The sequence below is a fragment of the Marmota monax genome, unplaced genomic scaffold, assembly GCF_021218885.2.
Source record: "Marmota monax isolate L192 unplaced genomic scaffold, Marmota_monax_Labrador192_F-V1.1 WCK01_AAM20220418_F8-fsc00017, whole genome shotgun sequence".
In the NCBI taxonomy this organism is placed as follows: Eukaryota; Metazoa; Chordata; class Mammalia; order Rodentia; family Sciuridae; genus Marmota; species Marmota monax.
In genome coordinates this window covers 4573106-4597285 of record NW_026695241.1, presented here as the reverse complement: position 1 = coordinate 4597285, position 24180 = coordinate 4573106, and the positions used below count along the sequence as shown (strand labels likewise).

Below are 24180 nucleotides of genomic sequence, written 5' to 3'. Positions count from 1 at the left end.
ACAGGAAGTTCCCGGCACAAACGCAGCCATGTCACGAGAAAGCCCGGCTCAAGGCACGGCCCTCCACTCCTGCTCCAGCAAGAGTTCATTGTCCCAGAGACCCCCGGACCCCAGGACCCCGGGACCCCTGCTACAGATGAGTCTGTGGCTCAGAGATAGGAAGTGGTTTCCCCCAGGCAGGCCTGGGTAGGCCAGTCCTTTATGAGGCCCCAGGGATGAGAGCCTTCACTGGCTGCCACTCTCCAGCCTGTGGAAGGGGCTGAGCTCTTTCCTTTCTCAGGCCCCACCTCTGCCTCCTGCAAGAAGCCTCCCAGGCTATATGTCAGGCCTCTGGGCTGTCGTATACCATGGTTCAGGTTGCTCACTGCTCAAATGTACCTGGCTGAGAAAAAGGCAGGTGGGGGCAAAATTCCATGCTCCTGTGACATGACAGCCGTTGGGAGATGGGCAGGGGCTGACCTACACCACGGTGGAGTAAAGAGCATGTTTCTCTAATTTATGCAGAGGTGCCATTGGGTGGTCAGGGACGCTGGCCCTCGGGAGACCCACCAGCACACTCCGCCTGGCCGCTGGTCCTGCAGCAGCCAGCTCGCCCGCTGTGGCTGGTGAGACCGTGAGCCCCTTGGCAGGGCAGTGACTCCTGGTGGAGAGTGGGGTGTGGCTGCCGGATCCGCACTCTGCAGGGGCAGATGCTGACCGCGAGGACACTGTGCTGAGTGGCAGTTGCTAGGGCCGGTAAGGAACACCCAGAGCAGGGGGGCAGGTGCTCGTGGGTGAGCATGTCGCAAGTTGGCACCCAGGAGAGGGCTGAGGAGGGGCTGCCTCAGGCCAGAGGGACCCAGGGGAAGGGCAGGGACCCACGGGTGGCCTGAGAAGCAGGGTGGGCCCCAGAGGCCTGTGAGCAGGGGCTGTGGCTGGAGAGGCCGAGGTGCACGTGGCCAGGCCCTCTGCAGGGCCAGGGTGGAGCCAAGACCACGAGGCGTGGCTGAGCCGTTCCTCCAGCCCTCGGCACCATGTCCCGGAGAGAGGCGCCCCTCTGCCTGCTGGGTGCTGCCAACGATGACCGGGGACCCTCAGTCCCCTGGATTCTCGACATTCAGAGTGGGCCTGATGAGGCACCGACTGTCTGAGGTCACTTCACCAGGAGCTCTTAGTTCACCATCCCAGGTCCCTGGGGGTGGGTGGCAGTGCCCAGCTGACAGGCAAGGAAACCGAGGTCAGCAAGTGGCTGGACGGAAGAGCCCAGGCGGAGTGGCAGAGCCAGGCCCTGAATCCAGGTCTGTCTGAGGCCAGAGCCTCTGCTTAGCCCCCTGCGGGCATCTCAGCGCTGCTCCCTGAGGCTCTGGGGCTGCTGCAGAGCCCTGAGATTTAGGGGTGCCTGGACCCTGAAAGGCCACTGCTGGGACCTCCCCAGCCTCCCCAAACTTCCCAGCCTCCCCAAGCCTCCCCAGCCTCCCCAGCCTCCCCAAGCCTCCCCAGCCTCCCCAGTTCCCCCAGCCTCCCCAAGCCTCCCCAAGCCTCCCCAAGCCTCCCCAGCCTCCCCAGCCTCCCCAGCCCCCCCAGCCTCCCCAGCCTCCCCAAGGCTCCCCAGCCTCCCCAGCCTCCCCAGCCTCCCCAGCCCCCCCAGCCTCCCCAAGCCAAGCTGATGCAAACAGACACCAGGAAGAACCTGGGAGGTGCAGAAAGGTGAGGCAGGCCCGACCTTGACCTCTGCTGGCAGCCCTGTCCTTGGAGTCCCTGGAGGACATTGTAGCTGGGTGGTGTGCAGTGTTCCCTGCAGGCCCCAGGACTCCTCCTCATAGCTGGGCAGCTTTACCACCATGGACATGCCCTTCTCCCAGCCCCAGGGCAGGAAGTCCAAGATCAAGGTGAAGGTGGGTTCAGTGTCTGGAGAGGCCACTTCCTGGTTCAGGGACAGCCCTCTTCCTGCACAAGGGGTGCTCTGGGCCTCTGTCCTAAGGGCACCACCCTCATGACCTGGCCCCCCGAGGGCCCCACCTCCTAACTCCGTCACGCTGGGGGACATACATGCACATTAGGGGACACAGACCTTCAGTCTGCAGCAGCCAGGGTCTTTAGTTTCTCCCGCCTCCCAAAACCCCACCGAGGTTGACGCCAGGCCTCACCATGGAGGGCCAAGCCCACTGACGGGGGCAGTGGGCCACAGGTTGATGGGGAACGGGAGCCCAACGGTGGGTTTCAGGCCAGGGGAGGCGGCGGGCCGAGGGCCTGGGCCAGGAGGCCCCCGCCGTCGGCCTGAGGCACACTGATCCCCCAGAAGAGGAAATGTGGTCACAGCAGCAGTTAGGTGGGCCGCGGGTGGTTCAGCATCACGGGGTTGGGGGGGGTATCACACCTACAGGGTCAGGTCAGGGCTGTGTCCCTGCTCCTACCTCCTGACACTGGCAGTATCCCCTGGGAGGGCGGCTTTGGAGAGCCAGGCTTGCGTTCTGACTCCCCTCACCTCCTGCCCTACGCGGTCATTTTCACCCTCCTGGCAGCCCGTGAAGCAGGTGGGGCCAAGTAACCTTTCTCTTATTTTACTGCTGAGAAGATGAGGCCCAGAGAGAGAGAGGGAGACTTGCCCGAAGTCACACAGCAAGCCTGTGCTGTGCGTGCTCCTGGTGGGGACTGAGGACCCCCACCCAGCTGTCTGAGCCCCAGAGCTTCTTGCTCCTATTTTCCCAGCCTGGTTCATCCCCGGGGAGGAGGCCACCGAAGTAAGATTGGCCTAGGATCTGGGTCTCTAGAAGCCAGGGGACTGTAGGGGACAAGCCTAGGAAGGACAGGGTCTGTGCAAAGCCAGACTGTGACATGCAGCTTGCCTGGTGGAGCCACTCCCAAGAGCAGGGGCCATCAGACACCAGGACAAATGACCCAGGGCTGGAATTTCCTTTCCAAAGAATGTTCCGAATATAGCAACGGTGATGGCAATAACACCCGGCACGCATGCAGCCTTAAAGTTATTTCTTTTCTTTCTAGTTGAAGACAAACCTTGCAAGTCACACACACACACACACACACACACACACACACACACGCACTGAAGAGATTGGAACAGTCCAAAAGTCTAGACTTGCCACGTCCAGTGTGGAAGCCAGCAGCCAGGGGTAGCTATTTTACACATCGAATGACATCGATTACAGCACGATAACTTTGCCGTGTTTCGAGGGCTCAGGGGCCACATGTGACTGAAGGTGACTGTTGGAGGGTGCACATACAGCACGTTTCCATCGTCGCTCAGATTGTTAGACGCACTGGCTAGAGCGTGAACTAGGGAAACCCACCACCCCCAGAAATGAAGTTTGGAGTCAGTCTGATTCCTTCAGTCTGCGTGGTGACCACCCGAGAGATGGCCTTCCTCTGCTTATACATCCTGTCCATGTAGAGGATCTGTCTGATCTGCGCTGCTTCTTGAGCCTGTGATCACGAGAATATTTCAGGAAACTGAGGCACAGGGAAAGCCAACAGGCCCCAGTTGGGGCGGGCGGCCGGTTTGCTCCCTGGGTGAGGCCTGCTTGTCCAGGGGCCTGGGGTGCAGCCAGGCAGCGGGGCTCCCTCCCCATCCCTGCTCATCCCTCCATATCGTGGGGGAGGCCCCGGCAGAGCCATGAGTCTCGCTCCTGGGTCACTGGTCTTCCATTTTTATGGTGTCCCTGAAGTTCTCACCTGTTATTTTCTGATAACAGTGATTAATGATCATAAGAACGCAGGCTGGTTGTTCAAGTTCCGTGTGTTGCGAAAAGTGTAAAAGAGGAAGGAATCTCACTCTTGGCCCTCGGAGCTGCCATCGTGCCGGCCTCTGCTGCCACGCAGAGCCATGGTGGGCACCGCGGTTCCTGCAGGTCCTCACGGTCCACGGTGTGGTGTCTTCCTTCCCGTGACCCCTCCCCCGGGCTCTCACGGGAGTGTTGAGATCCCCCGATTCCCCAAGCTGCTGAGAGTCTTTCGGGGGTTTGGTGGCCTTTGGACACCCTCTGGGTGACGGGCCAGGCCACGCCGCTTGCCCACTTTCCTATTGCGGTGCTGCCTTCCCCTTAGCAATGGGCACGAGTCGCGCATGTGACCAGGTGTGGGACTGGGCTCCTGCATGGCCAGACGGCGCTCCACTGCACACCCTCCCGGGGGTCCTGCTTAACCCACTCAGGCCTTGGGTCAAGGTCGGGATGTGTGGGTGTGTGAGTGTGTGCATGTATGTGAGTGTGTGCATGTGTGTGAATGAGTGTGTGAGTGTGCATGTGTGTGCGTGTGTGTGAGTGTGCATGTGTGTGTGCACTGTTACAAGTCTCTCCATCATCAGGTGGTGTTGGTGTCCCTGTGTATCTTCTGGAAGCTTCTTTGTTTGGTCTCCACCTTTCTCTGCACAGGCTGCTAGAGATGCCGTGGGTCTCGTGTTCCCCACGGGCACCCCCGTCACCCTGGTTCACACCCAGCCCAGCCGCCTGCTACCTCTGCAGACTCAGTGCTCATGTCCCTGACTCGGTTTCCCCCTCTGTGGAATGGGGCTGATACCAGGGTTGCTCTCTGGGTTCCTCCTACAGGGTTAACTTATTCCTGTGTGCAAAGCAGTTAGAGTGATGTGTGGCCGCAGAACACAGTAAGCTATGGGAACATTACCAAGTTCTTTTTGAGTAGGTAATATGTTCATAGGATTCAGAATAAAAATATATAAAGAAAAAGAATACAGGAAAAATGTATTCCCACCTTTGCCGCCTCCCCTGCCTCACTAATGGTTTCCTGTGTCTTCATCCATTTGTTGTTGTTTTTTTCTCAATACAGATGCAAACAATTCTTCTTTTTATTTTTTTCCAAAAAGGGAGCATGGACTGCATACAGATCTGCACTTTGCTTTTGCCACTTACACACACATCCTGGAAGTCTTTCCATATCCATGCACAGAGCTTCCTCATTTTTTGCAGTTGCATAATCTTCCATTTGTTTACCTGGTCCCCAGCTGATGGATATTTAGGTTGTTTCCAATCACTTCTCCTTTACGGACAATGCTCCAGTGAATCCAATGAGCACCACGTGTTGTCCTGCACACGCAGGGTTCTGTCTGTAAAGACAAGTCTCCACAATTGCAGGGTCAAAGGGCTTGTGTGTTTGCCATCCTGGTTAGAAGTTACTGATTAGCCCTCCATGAAGGCTGTGCCCTGAGCATGTGTGAGAGTGACATTATTTCCGTACTTTTTAGTCAGTTGAATATCTAAAGTTGCTTCCTCCGTAGATCAGAAGTGGATGCACATTGCAACCTCCAGTGGTACTAATATTTCCTAACCACTCAGTGGTTAAACGTCTTTCTCTTGAACTCCCGTCCTGCACCGGGCCGAGCACACAATTGCAGAGGAGCCAGGCGCTAGAACACAGAGCGCGGGGAGGCCGGCCAGCACCGGGGCGGGTTCTAGTTTTTCACAGTGTAAGTGCACTGCAGGGGACATCTCTGCCCATTAAGCTTTATTTGCATTTTTGCAATATCTCCTTGAGGCAGGGTCTAGGAGGAAATTGGCCTTCCTCATGGAGTCCTCATTGAAAGGGGCCCAGCCAGAGTCCTCTGAATAGTTCCCCACGGAGCCGGCTCGGCAGCACAGAGATCCTGCTACGGAGAACTTTTCTTTTTCAGAGTTTTAAGTCATTTTAATTATTCTTTGCACAGGCAGCATAGTTACAAGGTTCAAATTCCTACAAACAGGTATGAGGGAGGATTCTCTGTCCCACCCGTTGCCCCTTCTCCCTGCCCCCCTGGGACACCCATCGTCCTTGCCCATCCCAACAGGCCTATGTGACAGATGTGCACAGGGCCTCTCGTTGCCCTTGGCGGTTCCTGGGCCCTGAGCCTCCAGCATCAGTTCTGGCCATGTTTGTCCCCCACATTCTGTCTTCTCTAGTAACTTCTTCATGTTCAGTGACATTTGGGGGGTCTTGGGGGAGCGTGGGGACAGGATGTGAACGGATCCCTCTCTGTGGGGCTGTTACTGTAACCGTTAGGATGATGAGTTCAACAGGCATCTGCCCCGTGGTGGGTGCCCTAATTGCACTCAAGTCGTTGAACATCGTTAGGCACCAGTGTCCGAGCCCTTTACAGCAGCCACATTAGGTGGTCACGCTGATGTTCCCCACTGAAGATATATGCAAATTGAGGCTGAGAGGTAAGATCTGACACTCTCATTCAGGCTTCCTGGTTTTCAAGCCCTCACTGAAACCACTAGGCCACACAGCTGTTGTCATACTGAAGTCCTCACTGCACACAGCACTGGGGACAGAACTGATACCATCATCTGTGAGCTGGGCCCCAACATGAGTGGACTGTCCGACGGAAGCCTTGCAGGGTGGGTGGTCAGCAGGCCTGGCTGAATTAGCCAGGTGTGGGCATTTAGAGGCTGGGACCTGTGAGCCAGAGGAGGCTCTAGAGGGAGGTAGAAGGACTCAGCTCAGGTCCCCAGGATGCTACGGGTGCCCAGGCTGTCCAGCAGAGACCCAGGTGAAGACAGAGCAGCCAGGTCAGAGGCCACAAAGAGCCTGAGGCTATGCGCCCTTAGGGCATCTGAGAAACAGGTCCAGGGACAGGTGTGGCACAGTGGAGCAGCTGCCAGAGGGTTCCCCGCTGAACCAGCTCTGCAGGCAGGACTCAGGGAAGAGCAGAGCACCTGGCTGGGTCAGGAAGGCCAGGCCGGGGTGGGCAGTGCCCAGCAGCCACTCCGAGCAGCAGAAGGCCTGTGGCACACAGATGTGGAAAATTTGGAAGCCTTTGACCTGCTAGGCCCCTTGATGTGGGCTGTGACGTGTGAACCCAGAGAGCCTGACCTGGCCTCAGCACTTCCGGGCCCAGAAGACCTGTTCAAAGTGATTTCCGCTGAGAGGCTGCGGGCAGGGCGCAGAGCGTCCAGGTTCCTGGGCTAACCCACCAAGGACCAGGCCTCCAGGTGCACCTGGGCCCACCTCGTCACGGAAGGCATTTTGGTTTTCTGCGTAAGGAGAAACCCCGGGAACCAATCTCAGAACAGGGTTTTCCGAGCACTGTACAAAGAGCCCAAGCGCCTGTGGAGCGGCCGAGGCCTCGTGCCGTCATTCAGCTCCTGAAACCAGGCTGCAGGCATTTGTCAGGCGTTTGTGAGGAGGTTTCTCAAGTGGCTACTTTTCCTTCCCCCCCATGGACCTCTGTGGTCAGCCTGTAGCCGTGGTGTGGATCCTGTATGTACCCAAGCCTGGCCAGGGGTGGGAGGGGACAGCAGCCAGGGCTCAGCGTCACACTCGTTCAGGAAAAAGGATCTGGCAGAGAGGAAGCCACAGAGGCTGGCCTGGCCGCCCGCCCTCTCCGGCTCTGCCCTGGGGCAGGGCCAGCCTGGCTTGGAACAGGAGCCTCGGGTGGCCCCTGGCCAAGGGTCTGCTGAGTCAGAAAGTCGCGGAATTTTTAGTGCTGGAGGGAGCCTCAGCCCGACCCTGATGCTGCCCTCCCTGCAGAGCCCTGCGGCCATCTCTGGCAGGTCCCCACATCCTCTATCTCCAGGGCCACCGTCTCAGCAATACCACCAAGAAACTGGGAGTTCACACGGAAATTCACCCTCCTCGCATCCTGGATCCGGTTCAACCCTCTCATCTTACAGACTAGGCTGCGGAGAGTTGCCCAGGGGCATGTGGAGAGCAAGAGTGGCCTGTGGTCTCCTGACTGCAGACACAGCGCCCCTTCCTCGCAGCGCCCCTTCCTCTGCGCCACCCCTTCCTCACAGAGCCCCTTCCTCTGCGCCACCCCTTCCTCACAGCGCCCCTTCCTCTGCGCCACCCCTTCCTCACAGCGCCCCTTCCTCTGCGCCACCCCTTCCTCACAGCGCCCCTGCTCTCCCAAGGCGCTCAGTGTTGGCTCTGCTCATCTCAGACACTCGCCTTACCTCCCTTTGTCTCCACAGTGTGATCCCATCCTCCAATCCAAAGCATTGTGTAGCTCGGGCTGAGGGTGTAGCTCAGTAGTAGGGGGGTGGCTTAGCATGTGAAGACCCTGGGTTCAAACCCCAACACTGCCAAAAAAAGAAAAAGAAAAATGCCCCAAGTATTGTAGCTGTAGAAAACCCAACACTGTCGTAGAGGATGAGCGTCCAGAAGAGATGGCTACAAGACTTTCAGTGTGACAGGTCATCGCCCTGCCGAACTTCAGAGACTCAGAGTCAGAAGGATGCTCAGCATGGTCAGAAGCACAGCACCAGTATGATAAGAGGACCCAAAACTACTCCGTAACTTGTAGTCAGTTGATATTTAAAAATCTGACAAGAAAATTCGATAGAGAAAGAATTGTCTTTTCCACACATGGAGCTGGAACTACTTGATATCCATATGCAAAAGAATGGAGTTGGACCCCTACCTCACACCACACAGAGATTAACTCAAAATGGAACACAGACCCAGATGCAAGAGCTAAAGCCGAAAAACTCTTAGTAAATTTTCATGGCCTTGGAGTAGGTGATGGATTCTTACGCGTGCACCCAAACTATAAGCAACCGAAGGAAAAAGACACAAATGGGACTTGACCAAGATTTAAAACTTCTGTGTTTCAAAGGACACTCCCAGGAAAATGAAAGGACAAACCAACCACGGTGGCCCACGCCTGTAATACCAGTGACTCTGGAGGCCAAGACAGGAGGATCAGAAGATCAAGGCTAGGCTCAGTAAGTTAGTGAGACCCTGAGCAACTTTAGGAGATGGAATCTCAAAATAAAAAAATACCACTGGGGATGTGGCTCAGTGGTTCCATACTGGGTTCAATCCTCAGTACCCCCCCCTCAAAAATAAGAATGGAACACATATTTGTAAATTAAAGGCACTCAACATTGATAGCCATCAGGGAATTACAAATCAAAGCTGCAAGGAGATGCTGCTTCACACCCACTGGAGTGACTACCATAAAAAAGACAGATATAACCAGGGTTGGAACGGTATGGGGGTGTTAGAACCCTTATCTGTGGCTGGTGGCAGTGTCAGGTGGCACATCTGCTGTGGAAAACAGGAAGTCAGTTACCATATGTCCTGGCAACTCCTTGCTGGATATATTCCCAAGGGCACTGAAGACATCTTCCATGCAGAAACTTGCACATGAATGTCACCAGCATTATTCATAAAGTCCCCAAAGTGGAAACAACCCACGCGTCCATCAACGGCTGAATGGATGACTTAAATGTAGTATGATTTGTCAACTAAACATTGATACGGAAGCCCTGATCAATTCTGCTGGCCCCTCCAACACGGATGGACCTCAAAAACACTCTGCCGAGTGAAAGAAACCACACATGAAAGACCACATGTGTATGGTCCCGTGTAGAGGAAATACCCAGAGCAGGCGGATCTGTAAAGACAGACCGTAGATTCCAGGCCTGGGGTGGGATGGGGGAGTGGCCAGCAGGAGGAAATGGGGGGGCACTGCCCGAGAGTAAGGAGTTTCTTTCTGGAGTGACGAGATTGTCCTAAATTCCCTGTGGTCATGGCTGCACAACTCCACAGCTGTATTAAACATCACCGAAGAAGACATTTGCAGATTGCTGGGGACCGTGTGTCCACATCCAGTCCAGTGTCCCTCAGGAAGGCGGTTGGTGAACCTCACCTGTGTGGGAGAAGGGGCTGTTCCACCTGGATGGCCCGAGATCCCAGGGTGGGAGGTGCCCATGCCCTCTCTACCTGGGCGAGGAGCTTTGTGGGGACAGCAGATTGTCCTCAGTAACCAAAAAAGTGTAGAAAAGCACCATGAAGCAAGATTTCAGGGGCACTGGCTTCATCTCAGAATCAATTCTGAGAATCACTTCTCCGAGTGGTCGCCCTGGAGGCCGCAGGCTTGTGTCCCTAGAGGCCTTCAGTCATATGACAGGGCGTTTCCACCATGGGACCCGGCGAGCCTCAGCCACAGGGCTTTGGCTTTCACTCGAGGGTCCAAATGATCGGTTTTCCCGACAGGTGCCTTTGCACACCCTCATCCAAGCCAGATGCTCCATGGGTCTCTGGGAGCGTCCCCTCCACCTCCATCCCCAGGGAATTCCTGCCCTGCTCTGCCCCATGTCCCTTCAGCCTTGCCCTCCTCCTAGAGCTGTCCCCAGGCCTGCCATCCCCCTTGGCATTTGTCCCTGTGGTGAGCCAAGTTCTTCATTTGCTTTATCCTGTTTGACCCCCACACGACCCTTGAAGCAGGTGGCATGTTCCCCCCATTTCCCAGAGGACACTGAGGCTCATGGGAGAGCATAGCTCCCTGGGACCCTGGGTCCCCCAACCCAGAACTCGATGCATCATTCATTCATCACTGCGCGGCTTTGGAAGGTGGGCGGGGCTGGCCCTCCCTGCGTGCTGGCAGCCCACGGGTGCCCTCCTCTGGCATCTTTGGCTGGAACCCGGAACTTCAGGGTACAGTGGCCCCTGGCATAGCTGCTGCTCTTTGGCCTGAGTGCCGCGGCTGCCACAGAGCAGAAGCCGTCCCCAGGGACCTCCCCTGGCTTCTGTCCTGAGAGCACTGTGGCAGCATCAAGATTTCCCTAAAAGTCTCTTGGAGACCAAGTGACCGGGCGGGTCTGTCACAGGGCAGGAGGTCCCAACGCAGGCCTCTGGGCTTCTGAGCTGCGAAGCTCCGGTGTGCTGGAGATGGCCCAGGAGCCTGGCATTGCCTCACCTCAGCAGGTGACGCACTCCGGGCCTTGGGAGGGTGTGCGACTGCGGCCTTCTGTTTTATTCTTTGGTTGAATATTTCCAGCGGAGAGAAGTCTAGAGGAAATGGGAGCAACGCCCTGGGCAGCTTGGTCCAGCCAATCTTGCAGAGCTGGGTGGGGCCTCCCATCCTGTGCTCCCCTCCACCCCAGGAAAGAACTGAGTGTTTTTACATATTATATAAATGTTTTCATTCCTTCTTGAACTTCCTTGTTGCACTGCACATTATGGTTTTTTTGTTTGTTTGATTTTAGGACTTTTTAACTTTCTCTTTTGACACGTTTTCAGACTCCTAAGAAAGTCACAGGAGCAGAACAAGGAATCCCTCTGTGCATTTCTCACGGGCTCACACGGGGTAACATTGTGTCCAGTTTGCCTGCCCCCGCCCACCAGCGCTTCTCAACCCCAAGGCCATTCTCACCTCAGCGCAATGGAAATCAGAATCCACACCATCATCAGGATTTTGAGATTTAGTCGGATAGGTTTGGTCCCCTGTCACAGCTATGTGATGTGACCGTCCAGGGCTGACTGGTCACAACTTCCTTGTGCACTCCCTCACTGATGCACGCCGGCTCTCCCCATCGTCTCCTTATGCACATGTGTGTCCAGCAGGAGTATCACTGGGATGTGACCCTGGCATCTCTCTCCTTTTAGATTTTTTTTGGTACCCCAGGGATGGAACCCAGGGGCACTTAACCGATGAGCCACATCCCCAGCCCTGTTTCTACACGTCTTTGTATAAGTTTGCATCGATTCCCAAATAGGATTTAAAAAACACACAACAACAACAACAACAAAAAGTTATTGAACTTTATTTGCTGGGTACTACTAGGATACGTAAACATGGAAACTTTTTTTTAAAACAACTTTCTGATCTTAAAATCTTAAACCTTTTGAAATTTTTCTAGAGCCGTGGTTAGGAGCAGATTCTAGAGACAGCTTACCCAGATTTGAATCCCAGCTCTGCCCCTTACTGACTGTGTGATTTTGGATGAATTTATTCACCTCTCTGTGCCTTGCTGACCTTGACTTTACATGGGACTATGAGGTGTACTCGTTTTGTAGGGCTGCAGTAGCAAGCTACCGCCCACTTTGCAACCTAAAACACTAGGCACTTATTTTCTCACAGTTCTAAATGCCAGAAGTCCAAAATCAAGGTGTCAGCAGTGGGTTCCCCCAGAGGCTCTGGGGAGGATCCATACCATGCCTCTTTCCTGGCTCCGGGCGTCAACCCTTGGCACTCATTGGCCTAGGGGCATCCTGACTCAGCCTCCCCTGCTTCCCATGGACATGGTCTGTTTTGGTCTCTCTCCCCTCTGGAAGGACACCTCACATTGGCTTCACAGTCCACCCTAACCCCAGGATGACCTCATCTTGACATCCTTGACTTCATTACATCTGCAAAGATCCTTTTCCAAGTCATATTCCAGGGTTAAAGATTAGTCTGCATCGTTGGGGGGACACAGTCCGACCTACTACAGATGTGGGGATGGCCAAGCTCCCAGAGTAGACCTGGGACAGACACAGGCCTCCCTCCCAGGAGCCCAGCTGGTCTCCCCACCTCAGACCTGGGGAGAAAACCCCCTAAGCTAGACACCGAGTACCAGGGGACGTGCCTCCTAGGCAGCTGTGGACCGGGAAGTCTCTGGGGATGGATCCGCTCGTGGTTCTGGGCCCCGTGTGTGGAATGGGAACCTGGTGGGAGAGTTTCTGTGTGCAGCAGTTTGCTCTGGATCTCGGGGGTTCCCAGTTTGGCACTGACAGTGCTGTTGTTGACCCAGCCTCCCTGTCACCCTTTGCCTGGGCTGGGCTGGAGCTCGGCCAGGGAGAGGAGGCCGAGGATGTCGGAGTTCCTGCTCAGCCAGTGGACGACGGACCTGATGCCTTGTGGGCTCAGTGACAGTCCCTGGCAGTTGGAGCTGATGTGACTTGGCCCGTTGACAGCAGGAATCTCAGCCACAGAGCAAAGCCTGGTGCAGGGCCTGCTCAGTGGTTCTGTCCAGCTCCCCCGCCTTGGTGTGTCCTCAGGCGGCTGCCCGCCTCTACCCGATTCCTGCAGCCTGCGCAGAGCACGTGTCCACCGGCTTGGTCACCGAAGGCTCTTGGAGAGCCAGGTCCCGCCCTCCCAGCCTCAGGGGCTCCTGCTCTGACTTCTGGACCTTGCTCAAGGGCAAGGGGCTGCAGCCTTTGGCCTCTTTCAGATTCCCATTGGGTGGAGATTTTTGCTCTGCAGACCCCTCCCCCAGGGGGCTCCAGCCAGTCTCCCAGAGGGCCTCCTGCACTTTGCCTACCTGGCCTCCTGGAGGGAGAGGGGGCCCTGGCAGGGCTGGGGTGTTCCTGGAAAGTAGCATTTTAGGAGCTTCTGCAGCCGAGGTGGCCCTTTGGTGCTCATCACTGCCAGGCGTGTGAGAAGGGCCGGCTCCTATTCGTCTTTTCACCGCCACTCGCTGGGCTTGGGCATGAGGGATCCTCCCCGTGGTTTGTCACTCTGCCAAGAAAATTGGGTGTTTTTTTTTTTTTTTGCAATCGTGCCTGTGTTCATGTCAAGCCATGTGTTTCCCAAGCACTTGAACTTGTGGGTTGCCGCTGGGGACAGATGGTATCTTGGCCGCAGACCTAGACTCCAGCCACTCCATCTAGTGTGCTGGGTCCTGAGCGCACGGCTGCAGAGGGGGAGGAAGGGAAGACCGCAAGCTGGTGAGTCGGAGGGTTGGGAAAACAACAGCCAAGCTTTATTGAATTACATGCCAGGCACCAGGCTGAGCACCCCACAGGCATCTCATTGAGTTGTCACAGTAACTTACTAAATAGATTTCCCGCTATCACCGACTGTTATTTTATTGCACAGGTAACGATTTCCTGTAATCACTGACTGTTAATTTATTGCACAGGGTACTGCGGTCTCCCTGTCCCTGTCCCTTTGATGGTCACCTGACTGACTCTGAGCTCTTATTATAAGTAAAGCTTCTATGGTCATTTACACACAAGTCTCTTATGGACACCTACTTTGATTTCTCTTGCGGACACATCTAGGAGTGGGATGGCTGGGCCACACAGTAGGCGCATGTTCAGGTTTATATAGAGATTGTTTTAAATGCCATATCTTTTCCCAAAGTGATCATAGGGTATACATTTTCCCCAGGATCAGCAAGGCTCCCAGTGGGCTCCCACACGCTCCGACACGTGGTGGTGTCTGTCTTGGATTCTTCCTCCTCTAGTGGTCCAGCCCAGGCGTCCCCTGTCGCCTGTGGTTTTCATTTGCATGTCCCTGCTGACTGAGGGTGTGGGCACTCTGTCACCTGCTTACTGGGCCATCTGTCTTTTTCTTTGAGGAATCTGTTCGCAACCTTTGCAAACCCCTCCCTGTCTTTTTAAACCTATTTGCTGGTTCTCTGATGAGTGTCTTGCAAATATTTCCTCCCACTTTCACAGGAAGAAGCCGTGAGCGTCGGTGCAGCCTCTTACCTACTTTCCCTTCTGTGGTCATTGCTGTCTCATCCATCCCTTTGCCTACCTGGTGGACAGGATCTAGAGGCCCTGCCGGCCCTGCACGTGGACAGAGGAGTTGGAGGAGGGGCAAGTGGGGAAGCGCAGGCTTCCTTGGGGGGATGGAGAGCAGCCCCTGGAGAAGGAGGGGTCTTAGAAAAAGAAAGCCTTAAGTATTAGGGGCCTGGCCTGGATTCTTGGCAGTGGAAGCTCTTTGTGCAGGGAGTGTGAAGGCCTAGCCCCCATGACTCACTTTGGAACCTGGGACAGGATTTCCATTTGGTCACCCTGAGAGCAGTGGCCTCCGGATGCAGATGGGACCGCGGGGAGAGTGAGCAATTTCGTCTCTGTGGGTCCTCCAAGACTCGCCAGGTCCCTGCACATCTCATTTCTTCTTCCCCAGGAAGCCCGAAGGCAGCCGTGACCCCAGCCCTTCCTTCCTTTGGCCCTGGGAAAATGGCTCCTGTGTGTGGACTCAGAGCCAGTGCTCCCGGTGGCCCCAGAGTCCCCATGGGCCTGGCTCTGACTCACTCCAGCCTCTAGAAGAGAAGACTTCAGCGGGAGGGTTGGGAAAATAATAGCTAAATAAAATCACACCTGCTCCTCCGGGAGCAGCTCAAGGCAGGAGTGAAGAGAGGCCACCCTCATTTCTCCAGAGCCCATTTGATGGCAGTGGGGCCAGGACCCACCAAAGGCGCCCAACAAATGGGGGGACCATCCAGCCCACCTACCCAGATGAGGAAACTGAGGCCGTGAGAGGGCAGGACTGGGTCAGGGGCAGAGGGAATGGGAGCAGCTCGGGCTGACTCCCAACCGCCTGGAGGGTCCTCCCTGGCCCCACCTGGATGTTCCAGGAGGATTGTCAAGTCTTCTGGTGCCGGAAGACATTGTCGTGTTTCCAAGTGGGTTTGGAGGAACGTGTCAGCCCTGGATACTTCTTTATTGAGTAATTTTGACCCCACCATCCCAGCTTCCTTCCCAGAGAGGATGCTGGGACTGGAAAGTAACACCTCATTGTAAGTCAGCCACCCTGGCTTGAGCTCCAGATGACACAGCTGGTCCCCAATGCCACAGGCTGAGTCGTCCACAGGGCTGCCCTCCCCACCCGCTCCTGGTCCCACTTCCTGCCACTTCCCAGGACATGCGTGCCTTCCTGCAGCCTGGCCCAGCTCTGCCTGGGCTGTAGGCAGTGAGCAGAAGGTGACCCCCACACGGTGGCTGCACAGCAGCCTCTCAGGTCCTGGGAGGGGAGGCCGAGGAGGGAACCTCATCACACTCTGCCGAGGCTGCTCCAGGACCTTTGCCATGAACCTCACACGTCTCTCCTCTAGACACACCAGTCAGGTCCCAGCAAGACCTGGGTCCACAACAGAACCCAGCTGTAGAACCCAGCTCCCCGCCTCCCCCCTGTGGGCACCTCCTCCCTCATCAGCCCTTCACCCTAACCCTGCCTCCTCTGCCCCCCAGGAGGGCTTCCACCTTCCTGTGTCCTTTAAAGGGCCCATCCTGGCCTCACCCTCTCCCCCTGCCAAATGGCTCCTCCCAGCAAATGCCCTGGATGCTTCCAGAAGGAATGTCAACGCTGCTCTCCGCTACCCCTGAGCAACACGTCAGAGACACGGGACAAACTGGGAGGCACCGTCCCCTCTTCCCAACCTCGTGAATGCCCTCCTCTGTCCGAGTGAGCTTTCCATCCCGGCCAGTGCCCGAGAGACTCGGGTCCCTAGGTACAGTGTGCAGGAGCTCCTGGCCACCCGCCTCGGGGTTTGAGGCACCGATTTTTGGCTCGTCCCTCCCTGGAGTCAAAACTAGCTGTGCACGTTGGGTAGCGTGGGAGTGGGGTGCTGGGGCAGGTCCAGGGTCTCCTAAACCAGGCAGGATGACGGGCGTGGGCAGGGCCTGTTCCCCAGCAGGCCCTCTGTGTGGCTGGGCCATTTTGATCCTCTTCCTTTCCTTACCCTGTGTTAACACATCCTCATCCTGGAGGGGAGGACATGCTGACTGGGAGGGGCACAAAGGAACCTTCTAGAAATGTTCTGTATTGACACTGTTCAATAGAAATATAATGCAAACCACATAATAATCTAAAATTTTCTTGTACAAAAGAAGCTGGTAAAATGAATAATGCTGTATTTAGCCTAGCATACCTAAAACATCATTTCAAGATGCAATAATATAAAATATTGTTAATGAGCTACTCTTTTCTGCACATTAAGTCTTTGAATTTGTGTGTATTTCACACTCACAGCCTGTCCCCATATGGACCAGCCACTTTCAAGAGCTCCATAACTACCTGTGGCTAGTGGCTGTGTCATTGGACAGCACGGGTCTCTCCCTGGTCTGCGGGAAGGACAGAGGTGGGGCGTGTGCCCAAAGCAGGCCAGCCATGTGCTGGAGACCTATGCATTTTACTGCCCAGAAAGTTGTTCTTGGTTACAAGCATTTGAATGGGCTGGGCTGTCACTCAGTGGCCGAGCCTGGCACCCCAGCTCTGGGTTCTCAGACGCCCCCTGTGCTTTCCAGAGCCCACCTGGGTACAGGAGCTCCTGTCATGTTCCCCCTCCTTGTGCCGGGGCCGGCTGTCACAGGGCTGTATGTCTCACCCACTTTGACACAAGCTCCTGAGGTAGAGACCATGGTCTGCTCCTTTGGTAACTCCCCAGAGGTCCCCGGCCACAGCGATGCTGAACAAGCCCGTTTGCTGTCCACCGTGTGGCTGGGCTGCGGGACCTTGACCCTTTGCTTCTCTTTCTCAGTCCTGCTGCAGAGGCTGGCAAAGGAGAGGACGAGGAGAAGGAGGACCGCGTGGGGCTCGGTCTGCCAGCCGCCCCCAAGAACTGCCTTCCGCGCCGGGGCATCAGCGTCCTGGAGAAGCTGGTCAAGACGTGCCCCGTGTGGCTGCAGCTGGGGCTGGCCAGGTCAGAGGCAGCCAGGATCCTGCACCGGGAGGTGGCGGGGGTGAGTCTGGTCCCACCTCGTGGGCTGGTGGGGGGGACACCAGTGCCAGGGCCCCGGAGGCTCCGCCTGGAAGCAGCTGGGCGAGTGGCTGCCCTCTGCTGCCCTTCAAGCTGCTGCGCCCAGACTCAGGTAGGGACTTGATTCTGCTTTGGGGAGCAGGGCCTGGTTCCCGGCCTGGCCTCTGGGCATTCAGAACCTGGGAGGCAGGGCCGGTGTGCACAGGAGGACCCCATCTGAGAGCTCACCCGGTGGCCAGGGCCCAGAACAGAGCCAGCTGCTGTAAACCCCTTTAATTTACAGGAGAAAATAAGAGGCTGTTGGGGGGGGGGGGTCTGTGATTGAGCAAATGGCTAAGTGATTTTTTTTTCCCTATTCTTTTTGGATACACATGACAGTAGAGCATTTTGACACATCGTACATACTCCATGTATGTATGACATCATACACATATGGAGTAGGACTTCCCATTCTTGTGGTTGTACATGATGTGGACTTCCACGGGTCGTGTTTTCATATATGATCACAGGAAAGTTTCCAGTTCGTTCTACTGTCCTCCCTGTGCCCATCCCCCTCCCTTTCCTTCATTCCCCTTTGTTTGCTCTACAGTACTTCTATTCTCCACCCCCCTTATTGGAGTCAGCATCCATATATCAGAGAGACCATTTGGCCTTTGATTTTGGGGGGCTGGCTTATTTCACTCAGCATGATATTTCACAGTTCCATCCATTTACCAGCAAGAGCCATAATTCCATTCTTCTTTTTGGCTGAGTAATATTCCATTATGTATATGTGCCACATTTTCTTTATCGAATGGCTTAAGTTTCCTGAGCTCCATGTTAGTCACTTTGAAATGGGGCATGGAACTCCCACCCAGAGGTGCTATTTCTATGATCATAGGATGGGTGGATGGATGCTTTTAATTTAATTGAGTTGAAATTCTTATCATATAAAATTTTTCTAAGTTCTTGAGGTGGGTGTCCAGGGTATGTGTGCAGATGGGGTGGGCCAGATGGTAAGGGACAGTCCTAGGAAAACACAAGTGTGTTTCTAGGGCACATTGGGGCAGGCGTATATTGTGACCACTTTGTCAAAAGATGCAGGAAGTGTAGCTCAGTGGTAGAGCTTGCGCCTAGCATGCATGAGGCCCTGGGTTCAAAATCAAAAAGAACAAAAGGGGGTGGTCCTCTCTTCAGAAAGTTTGAATAAACACAGCTGAAATGACAGAGGTGGTTTTCCTTGGGATTCTTCTTAGCCTGCCCCTGTGCTCTGCCGATATCATCTTGCCGTAGTCCTGCACCCACCTTACAGATAGTGAAACTGAGGCTAGGAGGGGCCTTAGTTCCAGGTCCCCAAGAAGCAGAATTCAGACAGGGATTTGAGAGCCAGAGGTCTACTGGGGAGGTGGCCCCACGAGTGGCCGAGGGGAAGAGGCCAGACCCAGAGGGCAGCAAGGGCACAGCAGTTATCCCGCCTGCTACCCAGGGCCGCTGGATGGGAGTCTTGCTGGGGAGCCCTGGGCGCCAGCGTGGGACAGGCGTCTCAGGATCCCCCGCACGAGGGGCCGGAGCTCTGGGCGTTCAACTCCTGACATCCTGGTGGAAGGCTGCCAGGTTGAGGGGTCCCGTTCAGCCCCTGCTCTGGGCCCTGAGGGTGAACTGACTCAGCCAGCAACAGCCTTGGGGCAAGGGGATGCAGACCTGGCCTCTGGGCAGTGGGGGGCATGGGCGGGGCACCCACTGGCCTCCAGCCGGGAGCACAGTAGCCTGCCCTGGCACCTGGCTAATGAGAGAAGACGGGCTGAGGTGTGAGCCCAGTTACAGCGAGGACCCAGCCCAGCCCTCCTCCTGGGAGCAGCAGGAAAGGCAGAAACACAGCGGGGCTCTGCGTCCCCGGCTCTGCGTCCCTGGGTCTGTGTCCCCGGCTCTGCATCCCGGCTCTGGGTCTGCAGATTCAGCCCAGTGTGGATGGCAAACAGGGGTGTGGGGGGCACCAGACCCTCACGTGTACAGCCACGCTCCCCACACAGCGCGGCAGGATGAGTTGGCACGGTATTCACACCGTTTCGGATGTCCTATGTGCTCTAGAAAGGACTTAAAGTGTCCAGGAGGATGTGCACATTTATGTGCAAATACAGTTGTATTATGCAGCCTTTGCTGCATAATATGTCTCCCTCAGAGCAGGGACAGTCCATCACTGGGTGACTTCATCATTTTGAAAGGTGGTCCCCATGCCATGATAGCTCTCAGGACCAGAGAGAGGACATGCTCTGCCATGTCTGGAGCCCGTGCTCGGAGGCTGAGGAGCCAGTCCTCTTGTCCCCAGAATCTGGGGACCTTGACCGCATCCCACGGCCTTCCCCAGTCCCCTCTCCTCCTTGCAGCCTGGTCTCTGATAAGGTGCGGAACATCGTTGTTTGCCTTTGTGAATTCAGCCACAAGATAATCAAAATTTGCTTGAATTTATGCTGCAGATGGTTTTTCAAATTGTGGAGTCATTTTAGAGTGACAGAGAAGTTGCAAAGATGGTACAGAGAGTTCCAGATACCTGGCACCCCTGGCATCTGCCCTTGGCCACAGCCATCCCGCGAGCTCCGTCCATCAGTGCTAAGCCGGGCCCTCCTTCAGGTCCCCCAGCTCCCATCCAGCGTCTGTCTGTCCCAGTCCCATCCAGGACACCACACGTGCTCTCCTGTGAGAGTTTCTCAGACTTTGTTTTCCGTGGGACTGGCCGGGTATTGGCTGAGGTCCCTTGGTTGGGATTTGTCTAGAGGCTGGACCTGGCTTGGGGTTGGGGAGGAGGACCACAGAGGTCAAGGCCATTCGCATTGTCTCTTCAAGGGCACAAACTGTCAGCATGACCTCCCCTGGAGATGCTGACCCTGACCACCTGCCGAGGCCTGTGCCAGGCTCCACTCCCCTTCCCCCTCCTCTTCTGAAGAGGTCCCTGCGCTCCATCCTCTCGGAAGGACAGTTAGACTCTGCCTCCTTGACCCAGATCTGTGGGAGTCACCCTTCCGCACAGAGACCGCTGTATCCTCTGCCTCTTTATTTATTTAATCATCACTCACATCAACACGGGGTCATGGATTCCTACTTATACTCTGGGTCTCAACATGGTTCCACTGTAGTTGATTTGTCACTCAGGTTGTTCCAGCTCTGGCCACTGGGAATCCTTCTGTTGGTTCCCGTGTCTGCTGGACACCGCATTACTCTGTGTGTGTGTCCGGGTGTCGTCTGTCTGTCTGTTGGAGCCCTTCCTTACTGTCCAGCCATAAAAGAGTCCACAGCCTCACCTGGTACGAGCCTCACCTCAGTCCTGGGAAACAGCATTTCTCTAAGAGCCCGGCTTCCCTTTATCAGAGAAGGAGCCTGGACACCAAGCCCAGGGCGCGTGTGTTCGCTGCTGCCGGAGCGTCATGGCTCCCAGGCCGGAGGGTGGCTTTAACAAGGGAAACCCCCTGTGAGCTGTCTGTGGTTCCCGGGGCTGGTTCAGGAGCGGTGGGAGCCCAGGCTGTGATATGGACCAGCACGTGGGTGGCCGGGCACCTCCCCAGGCAGAGTCCAGGGACACTCAGCCCATTCACTATTGGCTTGGCGAAAACCTGCCGATGCCCTCTTGTCCCTTCTGATGCCAGGGAACTGCTGTCCTCAGCTGTTCCGAGGCCACAACGGCAGAGGCCACTGAGCCGGGAGGAGTCTCTGTGGGCTGAGCCCGGTCTCCCAATTCTCCTAGACCCCGCAGGACGGGGCCGGACCTCCACTCCACAGTGGGAATCTTGGCTCTGCCGCCCAAGGGCCCATCCTGAGCAGCATGGCTGATTGAATCCACCACGGATCACCTTCAAGGGCCTTAAAAACACAGCCCTGTCCCCACCAACCCAGAAATGCCAGTTTCTCTGGTTTGGAGAGGGGCCTTGGCCACCGGTGTGTTTTTGAAGCTTCCGGGGAGGTCCAAAAACACACCGATGGCTGAGCAATGCCACCTGCGCCATGTGTGGTGTGGCACGCGTCACGGCAGAGGTGGGCCTCGGTTTCCCCGGATGTAAAACAGAAGCGCCAGGCCCTGGTCCTTCCTTCCTCCCAGTCCCTGGGCCTGTACATGTCCCCCAGCTCTGTCGGGGCCAGGACCGGGGACACGAGGCCCTTTGCCGCAGGTTTGCCCACCCACGTCCCCTGTGACCAGGATGGGCTCTGGCCACTGGATCTGCCTCCCGTCATGGCAGCCTCTGCAGCTGTGGCCTCAGAAGAACCGGCCCCTTCTGTTCCTGCCCTAATGGGCATGATTGGAAAATTTCCCCTTGCAACTGGAAAATAATCCTAAAATAACAAAAATGGAAAAGCAGACAGATCCGGCCTGGCAGCCAGAAACGACCGTGAAAAGGCCACGCATGGGATCCGGCTCCGAACAGGGCTGGGAGGGCAGCGCAGTGGCTGAGCAGTTCTCTCCTATACGTGCTCCGTCCCAGCTCCAGCCACAATACCCGAGGCACACGGGGTGGACACCCAGGCCAGCTGTGCCAGCCTCCTGGAGTGCATGAAGGTGTCAGGAAACTAACTCTCTGGCAAGTCTTTGGATCCTGGGGAAAACCCGAGGGGCACTGAAGGCTGGTAGAGCATTTCACAGAAGGAAGGGATCCTTCACCTACCCCTAACTACAGACTGGGAAAAGCCAGCTCAGAGAGGGCAAGTGACCTGCCAAAGGCTGCAGAGCAGACTCGCACCAAAACCAGGAAGGACACAAGCGTCCCAACTCACTGATCTGGTGTCTGTGTGCTCTGCTGGGCTGTGCGGAGAGGGTTCTGATGGAATCCACGCTTTTCAAAGGAAATTGAGTCCCCAGAGTGGCACCCTGCAATCTCTTCAGTTGAAGGAAGAGGAACTTCTGCTGTCCAAGAGTTCCTAACGCAGCGCACTGGGGGAGTGAGCAAGGGAGAAAAAGGGAAGAGAGGAAACCGGCGGCTGGCTCAGACTGACGTCAGCTCAAGGAGGACAGCCAGGCATGACCCGGAGGAGAGGTGGGTGAGGACGTGGCTGCTTGTTGGTCTCTTGGGAGCAGACGGGGTCCCGCTGTGGATGAGCTGTGGGCTGCTCCGTGCTCAGCGCCCCAGGCGGCCTAGGCCAGAGTCCACCTTGCCTGGCCCTCCCTGGCCAGCCCTGGCCAGCCCTGGGGTCCTGGCTGTCCTCCTGCTCAGGAGCTTGCTGTCTCCTGGTCCTGGTCCCCTGTGCTCAACCCTGTGCCTTTCTGATTCATGAACAGACAGGGCAGGAATGCAGGGGCTCCCTGCCCTTTGTCCTCGGGGCTGGGGGCCTGGGGAAGGAAGTCACTCTTCAGAAGTCACCTGTGCAGCTGCGTCTTGATCCTCCGAGGCCTGAGCCAGGGGTTTGCTTTCCGCTTCAAGTGACATCACGCCTGCTTCAGCCATAAGGGCATGGTTATTCGCCTAGTTGAGAAGTCTGGAGGTTGGGTCCAGGGCGAGTTACCAACTCACTGATATCTTCAGGTTCCCACTTCTTTCCACCTCCTTTCTCCCATCTTCAGGGTATTGGCTTTTGGGTCTGCAGATTTGTTACCTCATGGTTGCAAAACGACAGCTGCAGCTCCAGGCATCTCACCATTCAAATGCAGGAGGTTAGAGGCAAATGATTTTCTTCTCCTAGGCTCTTTTTCTTAGGGTGCATTTTTTTTTCTGTATGCCTTATTGGCCACCCCTCACTGTGAGGCAGGCTGGGGAAAAGAGTGAGCAGTATAACCATGATTAGTGCCACCCGATATGATGGACCTCCTGAGTCAGAGTGTGTAGACCCAGATCAGAATTAGAGTCTGTGACTGTCGCAGAGAGGCTCTATCATGATCCCAGCCTGCAGGGGAAGAAACAGCCTTGAGGGCACTTAAATTGGTGTGGCCCACTAAGCACCAGAGCCAGCAGGCTGAAGTCTTCCAAGAAAGGGCCCCAAGGCCTGACACTCGGGGCCTTCCCCATGGATGCCCACCCTGTCCCTGTCTCTACCCTGCAGTGGGCATGACCTTCCGTGCCTTGGGCCGGAGTGGTGCCATCTGTCCAGCTCAGCCTGGAGCCTGGCGTGGAGGACACACTCACGGAACACTGGCGGGCTGGTTGGGTGGCGGGATGTACTATGGTGTCACCACGCTGTCCTGCTGCTGCCACTAACAAGCCCTGTGACCTGAGGAGGTCTTTTTCCACCTCTGGCTGTAAAGGGAGGGGCTGGGCCACACTGAGCTGAGTCTCCCCAGCAGCCCCTTGCAGGAGGAAGAGAGGAGGGGGTCCCCAGAGGCTGCACCCCGTGTCCACATGCCGTGGCAGGATCGTTACTATGGCAACGTGCAGGGTCTTAAAACCCTCACATTTTGCTTGCTCACTCTTGTGTGGGTGGGCCCAGTTCCTCTGGTGTCCTGGGATCAGCTGAGCACCCTGAGTCCTCTGTCAGGTCCGCTGGAGCCAGACGGTCTCCAAGGGCCTTGCTCACCGTCTTGTGGTGGCTGCCGGCTGCTGGCCGGGCTGCCTGACTGCAGCAGGACAACCCGGGCTTCTTCTTATGACAGCCGCGGTCCAAAAGGCCCAGCATGGGAGTGCGTGCCCCAGGCCCGGCTCAGAACCCCTCCCTCTGCTGTGCTCTGGTCAGGCTCAAGGCCACCCTCCCACGGCTGGGAAGATGCTTTCTCCCTGTTGAAGGAGCAGTGAGTTGGACTTGGGGCCGTTTTCAGTCTGCCCTCCAGGTGACTGATATCTGAGTCCTTTTTCCTCTCCTTGTGGTCCAGCTTCAAGCGCAGCAGTGATGTCACTGGTGCTGTTACTGATTCACCCAGTGGGATCTCGCATTTAGACTCTCAGCCCGTGGCTGAAGCCCAGTGACTGGCCGCGGCCTGTGATCCTGATCCTAGAGCTGCTGTATCATGGAGTGCACACAATGGCCCCGCATTTTATCTTCATGATCAGTGATCCTCTCACCCCAGATGATGGGTACTCCTATGCCCGGGTTCAAATGAGGAAAGCTGGACCCCAAGAAGTGGAAGGAACTTGCTGGTGGGGGGCAGGGCTGGAGTCCACGG

The 24180-nt window shown here is 56.1% G+C and overlaps 1 protein-coding gene across 4 annotated transcripts in view; it reads left to right on the top strand.

Moving 5' to 3' along the window:
* The window catches only part of Rin3 (Ras and Rab interactor 3), a 107388-nt gene that overhangs the window by 10121 nt on the left and 73087 nt on the right, over positions 1-24180 (top strand). For 2 of the 4 annotated variants that reach the window (XM_046440618.2, XM_046440617.2), the window contains exon 2: positions 16911-17112. In XM_046440618.2, coding sequence (XP_046296574.1) covers positions 16911-17112 — 202 coding nt within the window. Of the gene's footprint in view, positions 1-16910; positions 17113-21596; positions 22127-24180 lie in introns of those variants that run through there. The other 2 variants (XM_046440619.2, XM_046440620.2) reach the window with 2 other exon arrangements.